Source organism: Chionomys nivalis, chromosome 7, assembly GCF_950005125.1.
Source record: "Chionomys nivalis chromosome 7, mChiNiv1.1, whole genome shotgun sequence".
Classification (NCBI taxonomy): domain Eukaryota; kingdom Metazoa; phylum Chordata; class Mammalia; order Rodentia; family Cricetidae; genus Chionomys; species Chionomys nivalis.
The window spans coordinates 11,651,238-11,667,562 of NC_080092.1; the positions used below are offsets into that span (position 1 = coordinate 11,651,238).

General features: G+C 50.0%; 2 protein-coding genes across 2 annotated transcripts; both read right to left on the minus strand.

The window, feature by feature from the left end:
* Positions 1-5: 5 nt before the first annotated feature.
* Elob (elongin B) lies at positions 6-5,656 on the minus strand. Its single transcript, XM_057775131.1, has 4 exons — positions 5,565-5,656; positions 5,326-5,460; positions 3,800-3,905; positions 6-385 (listed from the first exon to the last, which is right to left on the minus strand). Exons 1-4 carry the CDS (start codon positions 5,565-5,567, stop codon positions 273-275), a joined length of 357 nt encoding a protein of 118 aa, XP_057631114.1. The 5' UTR covers positions 5,568-5,656; the 3' UTR covers positions 6-272.
* Positions 5,657-11,436: 5,780 nt separating this feature from the next.
* On the minus strand, positions 11,437-13,320 carry LOC130878714 (serine protease 33). The gene is made up of 6 exons (XM_057776800.1): positions 13,275-13,320; positions 12,887-12,910; positions 12,609-12,771; positions 12,176-12,447; positions 11,777-11,946; positions 11,437-11,595 (listed from the first exon to the last, which is right to left on the minus strand). The coding sequence occupies exons 1-6, from the start codon at positions 13,318-13,320 to the stop codon at positions 11,437-11,439; spliced, it is 834 nt and encodes a 277-aa protein (XP_057632783.1).
* Positions 13,321-16,325: the final 3,005 nt, after the last annotated feature.

The following is a 16,325-nucleotide window of genomic DNA, read 5'->3' on the forward strand; positions in this document are numbered from 1 at the left end:
GTCTACAATCTTTATTTGTGGCTAGATTTTTTTTTTTTCCTAAGAGTTGAATGCCTTGCTCAACAGGCTGGCCTGGGTTTTCAGTCCTAGTGTTCTGTTTGGCCTGTGGGACCTGAGCCACAGAGACTACAATACAGGATAGCCTTGTAAGCTTGAGTGAGCAAGTAGAACCTATAATGTAAGAAGAGGGAACAAAGTCAGCAGCCAGGTGGACAGCCAAATCATCTTTATTGAGGGAATGGGTCTTTAGGAGTGGGGGTGGGCCTGGGCCCTCACTGCACAGCTTGTTCATTGGCACTGCCTCCAGAATCCTGTGGCTTCATCACATCTGGAAGCTCTGGAGGGCTGGAGAAGGGCTCAATGCGCAGTGCTTCAAAGGCATCATCTGTGGAAGGGAAGAAGAGCTTAAGATGCCTTGTATTTCCTTTCACTTGGAAGGATGGTCTTTTATGCAAGCACCTTTCAAAATACCAACAAAGTCATCTGTCCCCAGAGGCCTAATTTTACCACTGACCCCCACTAGATCAGTGACTACCTTCTGTTCCCAAATTGCCATTACCTTCCACCAGCATCTCAATTCCTTTGATACTAAATGACTGAAGATCCCAAGACTATTTTCTTTGCTTAAGACTTACTTGTACTATTCATCATCATACTTCACACATTGACCACACACACACACATCACAAGACTTGAGCTGGACACAGAGAGGACTACTCAGTGCTTAAGAGTATGTGTTGCATTAGGCGTGGTGTGCACTGTTAATTCCAGCACATGGGAGGCAGAGGCAAGCAGACCTTTGAGAGACCTGAGTTCAAGGCCAGCCAAGACTGATAACAAAACACTGTTTCAATGAAAACAAAACAACCAGAGTGTATATTGCTCTTGCAGGGGACCTGGGATATGGCTGCTCACCAACTGCCTAAGCCAGTCTTCAGGAGATCTGACATGAGAGCTCCAGGCAGGCACAATACATAGATACAGGCAAAACACTTGTTTTTAAAGATACCACACCACACCAACTTCTTTATGACCCAAGGCAGCCTTTGCACTTTTGGGCCCTAAAGTTGCCAATATTAGGTAGCTGCTGGGTACTCACAGTGGGATTCAATTCAAATGTTACCTCAGAGTATTGTGCCTTGAGAATTTAAGTGTTACCACTGGCTTTAATTGTCCTAGACTCTTCAAACTTGCTAATTTAGACTTGAAGTGGTGGAATTACCTGATTTTTTTTTTTTGTTAATGCACTGTTGGGGATCAGACCCTCAGCTTCATGCTGTCAGGTAAGTAATAGCCCTATTTTCAGTGCCTATTGTTGACTCCATACAAAAACAAATGAACCTTTATACCACACATCTTCTCTCCTGGGCTTATACCAACCTAGAAACTTTTGGTCTGGCTCTCAATTTTCAACTGTGAGTTGTTCATATATGTCTGGAGATACTTTTGGTTGTTATAACTAGGTAAGGAGGTAGGGAAGAGCTGGGACTGCTACCAGGAATTCAAGGATGCTGACAAGCTAGCATGTGAGTGTTTGGACCCAGGCGCTCTGTAAGAACAGCGTGCACAGTAAACCATTCTGGACACAACACCGGTGGTGCTGAGGTAGAGGCAGGCTGAATTTGAGGGTAGCCAGAATTACGCAAACCCTTTGTGGGGAGACAGACCTATCATCTATTGCTACAAGCCTACAATGATACTTGATTATTTCCCCCATTCTTGATATGGGTCTAGTTAAATATGCCATTTAATGGGGCTGGAGTTCAGTGGTTCTTTGAAAGGTCCTGAGTTCAATTCCCAGAAACCACGTGTGGCTCAGAATCATCTGTAATGAGATCTGGTGCACTCTTCTGGCCTGCAGACAGAACACTGTATAAATAATAAAATCTTTTTTTTTTTTAAATCCCTATTATCAGTTAGCATTAGGGAGAAGCTTGCTTTATCCTTCAGCATGGACACTGAGTGAAGAGATAGGGATAGGGTCCAAACTCCCATGCTGACAGCTGCTTCTAGAAGTATTTCTGCAAATTTGTGATGTATACAACCCTGAACATCCTGTCACAACATATATCTGCCAGAGGATAATACAGAGCCTTTTGGTCCAGAGTTGCCTCCATATCCAGAGCCATATCAGGAGATGTATGTATGTATATATATGTGTATTATATATATACACATACACACACACATGCATATATATAAAGGTCCCTTCTCTTAGCTTTGATATAACTATAAAATAGGGCTAGCAATGTCTTCTAGGACAAGGTTTGCCTTCAGGGTAACTAGGTTTTGCTTGAAGAAAAAGGGTGATTTGAGAGAATACAACCTGGCCTTAGCTTAAAAAGCAGACAGGTTGTGTTTTCAGCCTCATGAGCCCATTGAAAAGTGAAGCTCATTTGACATCTGGCCTGTGGATCTTCAGCCCTACAAGTGCCCCACCAGTGTTATCTAACAGGCAGTTATCTCAGGGCAGATTCTTTTAACATGGAACACTTAAGGCAGGCCCTGCCTGAGTGCCCTGTGGACAGGGGAACTACAAGCTAGGTGGTAAAGAGTGCAACTGGCTATGCGTGAGGATAGGACTTGCTGAGATTTCCTTGATAAAGACTAAGAAGTATAATAAGAACTACACACTTCCTGTCTTAGCCTTTGGTTCTATTTTGTTTTTCAAGTTAAAAAAGGTACTTCCTGTCACATTCAAAGATTTTCCTCTATGTGTATATGGCTTGTGCCTATGAAGGTCAAAGAAATTGGATATTCTGGAACTGGAATTATGGGTAGTGGTGACCTGTGGATACTGGGAACTCAATTCAGGTCCTTGGCAAGAGCCAGTGTTAATTGCTGAACCATTTCTTCACATTCCTTGTCCATAGGGTCCTGGGGTCCACAGCTTAAAAATAAGCCCTATGATCCTTGTTTAAATTCCAAGAGACAAAGAATAAAATTATTAAATCTCTACCTGCCCCCTAGGTAGAGTCTCTACAAGCCCTGGCTGTCCTGGAACTCTCTGTAGACCAGGCTGGTCTCTGCCTGGGATTAAAGGCAGGTACCACCAGTCTGACACATGATCTACAACATGTGCTCTAACTACCCCAGCTCACTAGTCCTTAAAATATGGCACATTACTTCTTGGCCTGGTGGTCCACACCTTTTAATCTAAGGCCAAGGCAGGCGGGTAGGAGTTCAAGGCCAGACTGGTCTAGAGAGCAAGTTCCAGGACAGTCAAGGCTATACAGAGACCCCCCCTCCCCCAAAGATGAGATGGGATGATTTATATAACGTACAGGGCCAAGTATTCAATAAATCTTGTAAATGTGCTGGTACTAGGAATCTGAAAGTCATCTTTAATTTCCACATCTCCTGTGTTTCATCCCCCCACCCCCATAGGGTTTTGTCCTGGAACTAGCTCTGTAGTCCAGGCTGGCCTTGAACTCAAAAGAGATTCACCTGTCTCTGCCTCCCAAGTGCCTGTGTTTCAATTTTTCTAAAATTATTTTTTATGTGGACAGGTGTTCTGTCTGCATGTAAGTCTGTTCCATATGCATGCTTGGTGCTTCAGATCCACTGGAACTGGAATAACAGTTCTGATCTGCCATGTGGGTGCTAGGAAGAACAGCCTTAATTGCTGAGCTATATTTTCAGTCCCCAAGCTTTGCTTTTTAATAAGAAAACAAATACCTCATGCTCTTTGTGAACTAGGAAGATATTCCCTCAAAGCTCTGAGGAACTACAGGCTCCCCAAAGTCCCTTCTTTGGGTGTTAGCAGACTGCTAGCTGCTATCCAGGTTAGCCGTCTTACCTGCTCGAAAGGCCAGGCCCACTGTGGCTGGGGCCTGTGGCCGTGCTGTCTGGCTAGTGAAGCCACACTCGCCCAGAGTTTTTCCATCATCAAGGAGCTGGTCATCCTGAAGAGAGAAGCAGGTTTGGGGGAGAGGTTCTAAAAGGGACAAGTCCCAAGAGAGCCTTCTGCTCAGCATGTCAGCAACTATGTTGAGGAGTCATCCCTAAGTAAAACACACATTCTAGAACTATTGCCAAGAATTTCCAAATCTGCCTGAAATGGTGGGGCTCATAGTGGTTACAAGCTCTGGCAGAGAATCCCAAGTTCATTTTCCAGCACCCATATAGATTGGCTCACAATTTCAGTTCAATGGAATCTGATGTCTTCTAGTCTCTGCAAGTACCTGGACTGTGTGTGGGCATGTATCACACAAATATAAAACTCACAAAGGCTCTGGGTTCTGGCTTTTTCAAGCGCTCTAGGTAAATCTAACTGAAAAAGGTAGCTGGGTGCTTATTTTTTTTTTTTTATTTTTTGAAGATAAGATTTCATACATTTTATGCTCTTCCTGCCTCTACCTCCCAAAAAGGATTATTTCTCAATTTTTCCAGGCTGATGATTTAACCTAGGGCTTCATGCAGGCTATGTTAGCACTAAACAGAGCTGAGTCTCTGACTACTAGTCAGTTTGCTTTTTTGTTTTTCTAATCAACCTTCACCTTAAAATGGATGTTTCGTGCCGGGTGGTGGCGGCGGCGGTGCATACCTTCAATCCCAGCACCAGGCAGAGGCAGGCGGATCTCTGTGAGTTCGGGGCCAGCCTGGTCTACAAGAGCTAGTTCCAGGGCAGGTTCCAAAGCTACAGAAAAACCCGATATCGAAAATAAGAACAACGACAAAAGGGGGGGGGGGTGTTCTGGAATATTCAACTCACAGGACAATCAGAAGTTTCAATGACTTAGAGAGGCCTAGAAAGCCCTTCAGAGATAGGAAGCAGGCTTTAAACTAGAGCAAAAGGTCAGCTCCCATTACTGCCAGAATTAGCTCGATGCACTTATGCGATTGATTGACATCATGCTTCTGGATGGGCATGAGGATCCAACTCCACAGCCTGGCTTACTGAAAACTGGAGCTGGCTTCCCAAGAAAAAGGTGTGCTTGAATGAAAGGTGGTCCTAAGACCATTAGGAGACTGACAAGGATAAACACTAGCTAGGTGAAGCACTGGTGGGATCGTGACCTATCTTCCAGACAATACTCGCGTTCATCGAGTTCCACCCCACCCTCCGGTGGTGGGATTCCAGTGGACTTCCCGCAAGCCGAAGATCAGGCACGCTGTGGTTCAAAGCCTGGCTCTGCCACGACCTTCGGTTGCAGAAGACCACCGAGGCCTCGGTTTCCCCAACCGTTGAGCAAGGCCGCCTGGCAGGGCGGGGCGGCAGGCCCGGGACCCGATGCCGCCGGCCACACCGCACGATCCGAGACCCCCTTGTCGGGCGTCCTGCCTGGCCCCCACGCGCGCAACCGCCACGCCCGCTCGTCGCACCTTGTACAGCCGCTGCTCATCCGGCGGCCGCTTGAGGATGCCCTCAACGATGCGCTTCAGCTCGAACACCGTACTCGACTCCTTGGCGTCCGTGAAGATGGTGGTCTTGTGGCGCCGGATCATGAGAAACACGTCCTGAGGATGGCGGGCCCGCGTCAACGCCAGCCCGCGGCCCCCGGCCGGGCCCCGGCGCCCCCGCCGCCCCCGGCCCCGCGCCCCTCCCCCCGGCGCCCGCTCACCATCCCGGCGGCTGCTTCTGGCTCGACGCGCCGGCGCGGCCACGCTCCGCCCCTTCCCGGCAGCCCAAGCGCCGCCCGGCGTGCTCCGCGCGGCCCCGCCCGCCCCGCCCCCTTAGTGCCCGCAGCCCCTCCCTTGCCGTCCCCCGCCATCTTACGCGATCCGGAAGCGGTGGATGTGCGTGGCCGCCATCTCGGTGTCTCTAGACAACAGCTGGGCAAAAGCTGAGGCGCTAGTATTGATGGCTCACGGGTCTGAGGCGTAAGCGTGGCTTGCTTTGGAGCGTAGAGAGAAAATCAGGGAGAACGATTCAAGCGCATCGGTCCTAAAAACAAATTTTTATTAGTGTTTTACGTGCATTTATGGCTGTGCACCAGTAACATGCAATGCTTGGGGAGGCCAGCAGAGGGCGTCGGGTCCTCTGGAACTGCGGTTACAGCCGGTTGTGAGCGACTATGTGGGTGCTGGAATGGAGCTAGCTCCTGGAAGACAGCACAAGCCCTCTTAATCACTGAACCCACATTTATTAATCATTTTAGTCATCTCCAGCCCACATTTATTTAAGGTCCAGCTCATGCAGGAGTTGCGAGAGGGTAACTTTACACCCATTCTGAGATGTACAATTTTGGATCTTATCACCAATGAACCTTGTTCTCATCCAGCCTCAGGCTTGACTCTAACGGTTTGTTAAATTCAATTTAGGCATGCTTTGTGACATGTTAGAAGCTAGAGAAGCTTCTGGTTTTACAGGACTGGTGCTGTGGTTATTAGGGTCAAAGTCTGACTAGCTAGGCTTGGTCACCTACCTGATCACAATAATCCCAGCACTCGGGAGTTTGAGGCCAGCCTGGTCTACAGAGTGAGTTCCAGGACGTTACACAGAGGAACCCTCTGTCGAAAGACAAACATGAGAACTGTTATGCCCAAATCCGCAAAGCCCCCCAAAAGCCAACAAGGAGACCGAGTCCCGTATGTAAAAGCAAAGAGCCTTTAGTTGATGCAAGTTTGCAAATTTGGTCTCTCCACATGTCCACCGTATTGGAATAAACGGAGGGCCCCGAGCTCAGTTAGAGTTGGGTTTTTATAGTAGTAAAGGTGGGGGTGAGAGGGTTTCTGAGGTTCAGGACCCCTGATTGGCTGACATTTGTCTGGGGGTGTTCTGGTGAGTGTGTGTTGGCAGGTGATCCTATCTACAGTGGTTGGAATATTAGGCATTTCCTTTGGATGGTCTGTTCTTGGGTGATGCTCTGGTAATCTCTGTTTGTGGTTCTTCCTGCAACCAGGTATTGCTTGAGTGTAAACTACTGAGACTCAGGCCTCCATTAAATTTATCATGGCTGAGTCCTACTCTGGAAGGTGATGTGGTTGGAAGTAAAGAACTTCCTTTAGGTGGTCTGTTCCTACTTAGCTTATCATGGCTGGCCTATGGCTACACAAACAGTGGAAAGCAGGAAGCAAAGACAGATTTATCTAATGTGGCCATGTGAGGAAGAGGACTAGTAACTCTCCCAAGTCTGTGTTTAGTTCTTGACAGGGGTGAAGCTGAAGCGGAATAAATGAGCTGTTTTAGGCAAGGTGTGGCCCCTCTTTTGACTCCCAGTGTTTCAGCTGCAGTCTCTCCTATAAGATGTGTTGATGAGCCGTTTCCTGTTTCAGGACAAGTCTTTTCCTTATTCTAGCGTGAGACTCTTGGGAGAATTCTGATTAATTGGGGACCATCGCTTTAACAGTCTGATAGCCAAAGAGAGGATCGCAAGTGACTCTTAAGATTGTCTTTATTTTAGGGCTGGAGAGATGGCTCAGAGGTTAAGAATGCTGCCTGCTCTTCCAGAGCTCCTGAGTTCAATTCCCAGCAACTACATGGTGGCTCACAACCATCTACAGTGAGATCTGGTGCCCTCTTCTGGCCTGCAGGCATACATGGAGGCAGAACACTGTGTACATAATAAATAAGATCTTTTTTTAAAAGTAATAAGCATGTTTCACCTGTGGTTTTTTTTTTTTTTTAAAGATTATCTTTATTCCTTGGTGGTGGCACCCAGCACTCAGGAAGCAGAGGCAGGCAGATCTCTGTGAGTTCAAGACCAGCCTGGTCTACAAGAATTAGTTTCCTGTCTCAAAAAACCAAAAAAAAAAAAAAAAAAAAAGATTATTTTTCTTCTCAGGTACACTTCCTGGGATTAGACAAGGCGAGTGGCGTGGGCCCAGGACTCACAGCTGCCCTAGCAGGCAGCACTGGGCTCCAGGAAAAGCCATAAGCTGGCATCACCCAGGAACAGACCATCCAAAGGAAATTCCTAACAATCCAACCCGTGTAGATAGAATCACCTGCCAGCACACACCCACCACTTTTCACCAGGGCACCCCTAGACAAATGTCAGCCAATCAGGGGTCCTGAACCTTAGAAATCCTTCACCCCCACCTTTGCTACTATAAAAATCCAACCCCAACTGAGCATGGGTCTCTCCCATCACTCCAATATGTTAGACACACGGAGAGTCCAAGTTTGCAAATTTGTGTAAGAATGAAGGCTTTTTGCTTTTACATACAGGGTTCGGTCTCCTAGTTGGTTTTTTGGGGGGCTCCGTGATCTGGATTGTCCTAAACGCCACACAGCTTTGAAACTCTAGGGTCCTTGAGGGTGGGCAGGGCTGAGATTGGTAAGGAGGCAGGAACTCCCAGTGCTAACTGATTGTGTTTATAGCAAATGTGGACTTTTTTACTTTCAAGACTGCGTTTCTCTGTGTAGCTCTGGCTGTCCTGGTACAGGCAGGCCTTGAACTCAGAGATCTGCCTGCCTCTACCTACCTAGTCCTGGGATTAAAGGTGTACCACACATCTGTCTAGAGTGAACTTTGCTCACTGTGATCTTACTGTAATACTAACTTCTCTGATAGAGCATTCCTACCCTACTTTAGCATTTTTATTATTTTAAATGATATGTATGGGGTGTGTGCGTGTGAGCGCGGTGCCCGGGGAGGCCAGGAGTTTTCTGTAGCTGAAGCTGCAGGTGCTTGTGGACTGACGGCTGTGGACAGCTGTGGACGGCTGTGGACTGGCGGCTGTGGACGGCTGTGGGTGTTCGGAGTCGAACTCTGTCTTATGATAGATGGACTATTTTAACCAATGAGCTAGTTCTCTAGCTTCTGTTTATTTACTTGTTTATTTGTTTGCTTATTTGTTAGTTTTTTGAGAACAGGGTTTTTCTGTGTAGCCCTAGCTGTCCTGGAACTCGCTCTGTAGACCAGGCTGACTTCGAACTCACAGAGATCTGCCTACCTCTACCTCCCAAGTGCTGGTGTTAAAGGTGTTCACCACCACCACCCAGCTCTCAAAAAATTTTTTAGGGAGTGCGGTTATAAAGCATGATCTCAAGCTGTATGTATGCAGGGGTGCGGCTCTTCGTGTGATACCAGGTCCTTCTGGGATTAACTCTGGTGAGTCTTCCAGTAAATCCCCCTTTCTGCTTTTGTTCTATGAGACACTGTTTAAGGGAAGCACAGGGCTCTCGTCCGCTACCAGCATTGAGCCGTCCTCACTCTCTCATCTCATGCCTTGGTTCACTTGCCAAGTGAGCCCCCGTGCAGCAGGCTCAGCTCCATTGCACTGGTGCCTAGGCTTGCTCCCCAGGTAACCCTGCAGCTTTGGGCAGTTAACCTCATCCGGGTCAATTCTCTCTAATACGAGAGAATAGGATTGGAGTTTGTGTGTTTGCTTAGCATGTCCAAGGCTCTGGGTTCAGTAGAGGGATGCAGGAGGGATAACAAGTCTGTGAAGTTTTTCTTTTTGTCTTGAGATAGGGTCTCAGGTAGCCAAGGCTGGCTTTGAACTTTCTACAGAGCTGAGGATGGCCTCACACTTCTGATCCTCCTGCCTCCACCTCCCAAATGCTGGGATTATTATCATGCCCAGTTTTATGGGGTTCTGGAGATCAAAACTAGGGCTTTATGTATGCAGGTCTGGCAAGCACACTACCAACTGAGCTATGTTCTCAGAAGTAGTAGGTATGAAGCCTCCACAGGCCTCTCTGCCCTCAGTATCTATTGCTAAGGTGTGACTAACAGTTGTTTGAGCCAGAAGCCTCCGGCTCCTCAGGAGCCCTCTGAAATCTCTTTCCCTCAGGCACAGCATCCCTCATTGGTCTTCACTGCGGTCGCCTAGTCCCAAGTCTCCCATTCTGTCAACTAGTGCCTCAGGCGTGAAGGGAAGAGCTGTGGCCAGTGGCCAGGCTGCGACTGTGAGCTTCATCAGGTGGTCATGCCTTGGGTCCACTTTGCTGTCACACACGATTCAACAGACAGTATGGACCTGAGATCACCCAGGAGTGGGCTGGGAGGCAAGACACAGTGCAGAAAGCAATGGGACACTCGGAAAAGCAGACTGCGGAGGTAGAATAACTGCTCTGCCACCCTGCCAGCTGTGACTGGCCTCCGTGTGACTCTGGGCACCATATTTCTCATTTGGCAAACAGGAAAATCAAGTCTTTGATGAAGTGGTGCAGGGAGCCTCTCCCTCCGCTCATTCAAGCACACATCACAAGGAGAACGAAGTGTCATTAACTGATCCCTGCCTAGTTCTCTGCTTCTACAATCTCTCTGGTGACCTGGTCAGACCTTAGGAACACTGGGCTGTCTGGATAGGGTTGTGATTTATATTATGGCAAGTCCTAGCCCTGAGGTGTTTCCTCAGGTGCTGCCATCTTAGGCTTCCTGCAGGGTTGACTGGCTCTAGGCAAGGCTGATGGTGGCCGTAGGTAATGGAGAAGGGAATGGGGTGCGGCCCTCACAGTGACATTATGAGCAGTCAGCATCTTCCCAGCAGGAGCTCCAGAGTCCTGCCATAGGGAGGCACATGGCCATTTGTAGGCTGCCCTGTCTTGGGCACCCTTGTCCCTATCGTCCCACTATTCCAGAGTGGACTGTTCTTAGCCTTGGGCAGGAAGAGCAATCTTGATCTACCTAGTACTGTCCTCTGGATTCCTGGCACAGGAGGAGACGGGAGAGGAGGGGAGGGGAAGAAACAGACACGTTCAGGCCTTTGGTCATCCTCCACCACATTTTCTGCCTCCTCATTGTTAGCTCCTCAGAGAAGGCTTCGAAATTCTCTGGATCTCTTTGTTTCTCTTTTCTCTGGTGCTCCAGGAGCTGACCTCTATCTATGGTATGAGTATTCCTGGGCTTCCTGAGCCTCCTGTAGCACAGAGGGCGGGTGTGTTTCCCTCTGGCATGTCTCCATCACAGTGAGGAGAACCTATGTATACTAGATTTTATGTCTCCATCACAGTGGGGAGAACCTATGTATACTAGATTTCATGGCCATGTAACAAATTGCCACAAAGGTAGCAGCTTAAAACAACATAAATTTATTAAATCAAAAACCTGTGGATCAAAAGCGTGGGTGGCTCAGTTGAGTTCTCTGTTGAGGGCTTTCCCAGTGTGAAGCTAAGAAGAGATTAGAAGATGGGAGAAATTTGTATCCATTCTCCTGAGTGTGGGCAGAGTGGCGATTACAGGTTTCTCTCTCCTGCTGGCTGTCACTGCCTTGTGCTACTCGCAATGCCTGGCAATGGAGATTCTCCCTGGCGCTGAGTCCCTCTCAATGCTTTAAATCTGTTTGACTCCTCCAGGGAAACAAAGGGCACACAGGTCAGAGGAACCACCAGCTGGTCTCCCTTCTCTAAAGCCAAAAGAAGGAAATGCTGAAAGGAGAGGGCAGAAGTGAAACAGCGGGGACTCAGAAAATTCCCAGTGACAGAAGCCGGCCTCAGGGAAGAGAGGAGGCAGGGGGATGGGCAGCCGGACTCAGCATCTCAGCCTCAGTATAGGATGGGCCAGGAAGCTCCAGATTCGCATTGCATTATCCAATCTGCCAGTATCAGAGGCTCATGTGAGCCCGGATCCAGGGACTGTACTTGGCCACATTGGTATAGACACCCGGACGATTGGGCAGGGCACAGCCCTTGCCCCAGCTCACCACACCCACTAGGACCCAGCGGCCAGACTCCATACAGGTCAGGGGTCCTCCAGAGTCACCCTGCAGGAAAAAGGCGAGCTTAGGTCACAGCCTTCCCATAGCTTTTCAAGGCCACTCTTCTAGGTCCTGTTCTCTGGGGTGGTAGCTCTAGGTTGGGAGTCTGCAGCCTCCTGGGTCCTGGATTCTAGGGAGGTAAGAGACTGGGGAACCGATCCCAGAGGGTGTGGGTTAGCAGACACACCTGGCAGGCATCCTTATGGCCCCTGCGGTAGCCAGCACACAGGTTCCCTGGTAGCACTATGCGCTCACCCTGGGGCACATTGGCACCCACGTGGTAGAGGCGGTCACAGGAGCGAGAGTCCAGTAGTGGCACCCTCACTCCTTGCAAGGGTCGCCCCTCTGGGAGCGGCACTGAGAGAAGAGGGAGAGATCGGAGAATCAGGAGACAGCACGGCTTGAAGTGGCTCAGAGGGAAAAGATGAGTGGGAGGGTTCTTGCCAGTCAGAACTCCTTGAGTCGGAGTGGAAGGGAAGTTTGGGTCCCCACACATGGCTGGGGTCCTACAGTGGGACCAGGACTCACAATCAGAGCTGGAGGAGAATGGGGTGCCCCCCAGTCATAGCCCGACTATGTGTTTTACCTCCTGGATGGAGGCTACCCCAGCCAGTGACCCAGCATGGAGCCCCTGGTGGTGGATGGGATCCTGGTGCAGGCAGGCAGACAGGCTGGATCCGGGCACTCAGGGACACCGGGTGGCGCAGTTGCAACAGTGCCAGGTCACCACGGGCCTCATCCTCAGAGTAGTCAGGGGGCAGCAGCACCCGCAATACAGGAACCAAGAGCTCGTGGGATGATGTGACACCCAGACTCAGTGCTCCCAGGAGCACGCTGTACTCTGATGGCAGTGTTCCTCTGCAGAATAGACGTGGGGTCTGCTGACCATGCGGGGGCGGGGGGGAGGGGGAGCTGGGGCCTGTCAGGAGCCAGCACCGCCCACACCTCCCCAGGCCATACCTCCACTTTCCCCCAGGCCTTGTTTTTTTCTGGAGCTGGAATAGTGAGTGAGTGCTGACCTGGAGAAGCAGTGAGCTGCTGTCAGCACCCACTGGGGTGCAATGAGTGACCCCCCACACACATGGGCTCCACGGTGCTGAATGCTTGTCTGCCATGGCCATTCTCCATCCCGAGCATCCCGGCCCCCCACGATTCGGCTGGACATACGGGGCTGCCCACAAGCTGCGACAGGACAAGTGGGCAGTGAGGGTTGGCACAGGGCCTTGGGGCCTTGGAAATAGTTGTAGGAAGGGGATAAGGCCAAGCTGGGGAAGAGATGCTACCCAGGCTTCCTTACCTGCACACCTCTGCATTCTGGCTCCTGTAGGAGGAAGCAGGCAAGGAAGTAAATTAGGGATCTGGTGCCAGGTAACAGAGCCTGGGTCAGAGATTAGGTAGAAGGTAGAGTATATTTATTACACTGACCTCATGCCAAGCTGCTGTGCCATTGGTAGCCTTTGCCACCCTCCCCAGAGCATGGGGAGGTTGGAGTGGGAATTAGCACAATATACATACAGCACACTCAGATTTGGAGACCCAAGGTCAGTGCCAGAGAGACACCAAGCATTAGAAGAAAGACCAGAATGCCCCACGGTGCTCTAGAGGCGCCAGGCTCAGGGAGAGGCGAGGCAAGCAGTCTTCAGCCAATGTCTCTGTGGCAACACCCTGACACTTGTCCCACTCACCCAGCACCAACAGGAGCAGGATCTGGAAGTGGGAAGCACCCCTCATTCTATCTTCAGGGCTGGCCTGGGCACAGGTAATGTTACTCAAGGCTTGGTCTCTGATCTGGAGAGGGAGCAGAAGGGAACATTCTAGGCCAGCGGCCACATCCAACCCCTCTGGGCACCTCTGTGGCAGTTCTGTCTGCCATTAGTTTCCACTTGGTCCTAGTCCTGTCCTTACCACCCGGGCTCTACACCTTTAGGTACCTAGGTTCCATGTGACCAGCTGTAACCAAGCTTCTGCGGCCTCTGAGATCCAGGCCCCTTAGGCCTCATTAGGAACCCTGGAGCCTCACTCTCCGGGCCCCATCTTTTATTTCCTAGCAGCCCTTGGACCCATCTCTCACCCTTGAAGCCTGGTGTCCTCTCGGAAGACTGGGGTCAGGGGAGGGCCTGGGGACTTAAAAGACAGAGGAGGTGGAGGCCTAGGTAATTAACAAGACCAAGGCGGAGCTGTGGCAACACCTGAGCAGCCACAAACAAAGATGCTTTGAGCAGAACTTTAGAGGTGTAGGAAAAGGACACCGGGCGCTGAGAAGCGGGGTGGGGGCTGGGGGAGCTGTGGTTAGGCCAGGAAGCTCCAGAAGATCCTTGGCAGCTCATCTCTAAACCGGATCCTGCTGCCTTGTGAAACCTGCTCGCTGGGGCTTCTGAGCTCTATTGTTCTGCTCGGTAATCCCAGCTCAGCCAGGCCAGCCGGCCCCACGTGAAAGCCCAGACCCCAGACCCACATCCTAGATTTCAGGCCTGCAGCTGACTGCCCACCAAAGCCAACCTGGCCAGTCCCTTCTGGATCCCAGGTCTGTATGAGCTTGGAGTGGAGAACAACAGGTTCCAAATTGCTGTAGCACCTCACTTGGCCACAAGCAGCAGTATGCACTACACTGGGGAACACTCTGGTTTGGGGGTGGCCAGGGTAGAACAAGGAACACAAGAACTGAAATGAGCTTTGCAGCTATACAACTATAAGATGAGGAATCTCCTTTCTTTATAAAGTTAACCTGCTTCTGCTATTTTGTTTTTTTTTTAAATATTTCTTTTAATTTTATGTAAGTTGGTGTTTTGCCTGCATGTATGTCTGTGTAAGGGGGTTCAAACCCCTGGAACTGGAGCTACAGACAGTTGTGAGCTGCCATGTGGGTGCTGGGACTTGAACTAGGGTCCTCTGGAAGAGCAGCCAGTTCTCTTAACTGCTGAACCATCTCTCCAACCCCCTGCTATTTAGTTATAGTCATGTAAAACCTATAAAAGAGTGGGTTCGTTCATTCCAAGAGAGTTTCCAGTAGGCAGAACTGTGCTCTGTACAGAGCTGGTACAGAAGTAAGGGGAAAGAGGAGCAAGAGGTCAAGCTGGAAGCGAGAGCTCTAGAGACGAGGCCCCTGTTGTGGCCCAGGTCCAGTGTTTGGATATAGGGAGGAAGCCAACCTTCCGACTTGGCTTCCGCTGTCTACAGCCAAAGGCCACACGTGGGGTTTGAGAATGTGACTAAGACAGCAAGGTGTTTCTATGAGTGCATGAGACCCTGTGTTTTAGCCCGGGATGACACGAACGGAGTGTGGTGGCACATGCCAGGAATCCAACACTTCGGAGATGGAGTCAGGAGGATCAGATGTTCAAGGTCATTCTTGGCTATAGCCAGTTTAAGGTCAGCCCGGGCTACATGAGGCTCTGTCTCAAATAAACACAACTCCCTTATTTGTTGGGGGTGGATAACTCGGTGCTTATTTGCAGTCCCAGATCTGACCCCCAGCACCACACACACACACACACACACACACACACACACACACACACGAGATAGAGAGACAGAGACAGACAGAGGAAGGGACCGAGGGCAGTGGTGACGGTATCAATTGATCCCACTGGCTCAGGTCCTCTCTCTAAAGCTGAGCCCTCGGTGGGAGTTTCTCAACTCCCTGCATGCCCCGCTTTTCTCATCTATAAAACCAACCATTTGGCTGTTGTGAAGATTAATTGAGCAAACCAGGCAGAGCCTGTAGCAGTGCCGGGCATGGGGCAAATTCTATAAAATTGCAGGAAGAATAAAAGACAAATGGCCCATTCTCCTCGAACTTCTGGGATCTTCTGTTGGTCCAGGTTTGGCTGCCCTAGAAGGTGAGTCAGCCCCTACTGCAGCGTCTGTGGCTGTTAGGAAGACTAAAGCCTCGTGCATTTGGGAGGGACTTCGGAGCACAGGGGCAGCTCTCGGGTCCTGGGCCAAACTTTGAAAGTCAGGTGAGCATGAGACCTCAGAGGGTGGGCACCCATCTAGCACAGGGCCTGGCAGCTGTAGTCTGGAGTGACAGGGCAAGGTTGGAGGACATGGAGCACGGAGATGAGCCCTTTTTGAGAATTAGGCTCAGTTCAGGGGAAAAGTCTGCAGCTGGTTGAACGTTCGCGATCTGAACCTTGGGAGAAGGAAGAGAGCACCCTGAAAGCCAACCCAAAGGAAGCAGACTGCGCTCATCTCCCCATCAGCCTCAGTCTTTCCATTACAGCCACAGAAAGAAGCACACACGCTCTCCTGTGCAGCCTGGGCTTGCATCCCCCAATAAACTACATGTAGTTAAGTCCTGAGCTTCCGATGGGCTGCGTGGGCCGTGGTGAGAGCAGGGGCACACGGTGCTGATGTGATGGGCACACTCGGGGGCAGGTTACGGTGTCTTCTCAGCCTCCAGACAGTCTGGAGATAGAATCATTTCTGTAAGTTATCTTTCATGTTCCCTTAGCAGGAAAAGGTCTGAGGCAGGACAGAAACACAAAAGAATTCCTCTCCCCCAGAGCCTGGCGACATCTCTTGCCAGCTGAAGGGCAAGAGCACCACCAATTAACAAAATCTGTGCAAAAATTGTCCACAGATAGATATCACACTATTTTATTTATTTATTTATTATTTTTGGAGACCAGGTCTCATTGTGTAACCCTAACTGTCCTAACTCACTATGTAGACCAGACTGGTCTTGAATTCACAGCAATCTGCCTGCTTCTGCCTCTGGAGTGCCAGCATTAAGG

What these genes read in the sequence shown, in the direction of transcription:
- Elob (XM_057775131.1), bottom strand. An exon ending in ATGAGCAGCGGCTGTACAAG is followed by an intron (nt 3,906 to 5,325) that starts GTGCGACGAGCG and finishes TTCTCTCTTCAG; the next exon opens with GATGACCAGCTCCTTGATGA. An exon ending in GGGCCTGGCCTTTCGAGCAG is followed by an intron (nt 386 to 3,799) that starts GTAAGACGGCTA and finishes TCCCTTCCACAG; the next exon opens with ATGATGCCTTTGAAGCACTG.
- LOC130878714 (XM_057776800.1), bottom strand. Translation starts at nt 13,320, where the DNA reads ATGAGGGGTGCTTCCCACTTCCAGATCCTGCTCCTGTTGGTGCTGG. An exon ending in CAGAATGCAGAGGTGTGCAG is followed by an intron (nt 12,772 to 12,886) that starts GTAAGGAAGCCT and finishes GTCCTGTCGCAG; the next exon opens with CTTGTGGGCAGCCCCGTATG. An exon ending in GCCATAAGGATGCCTGCCAG is followed by an intron (nt 11,596 to 11,776) that starts GTGTGTCTGCTA and finishes TTTTTCCTGCAG; the next exon opens with GGTGACTCTGGAGGACCCCT.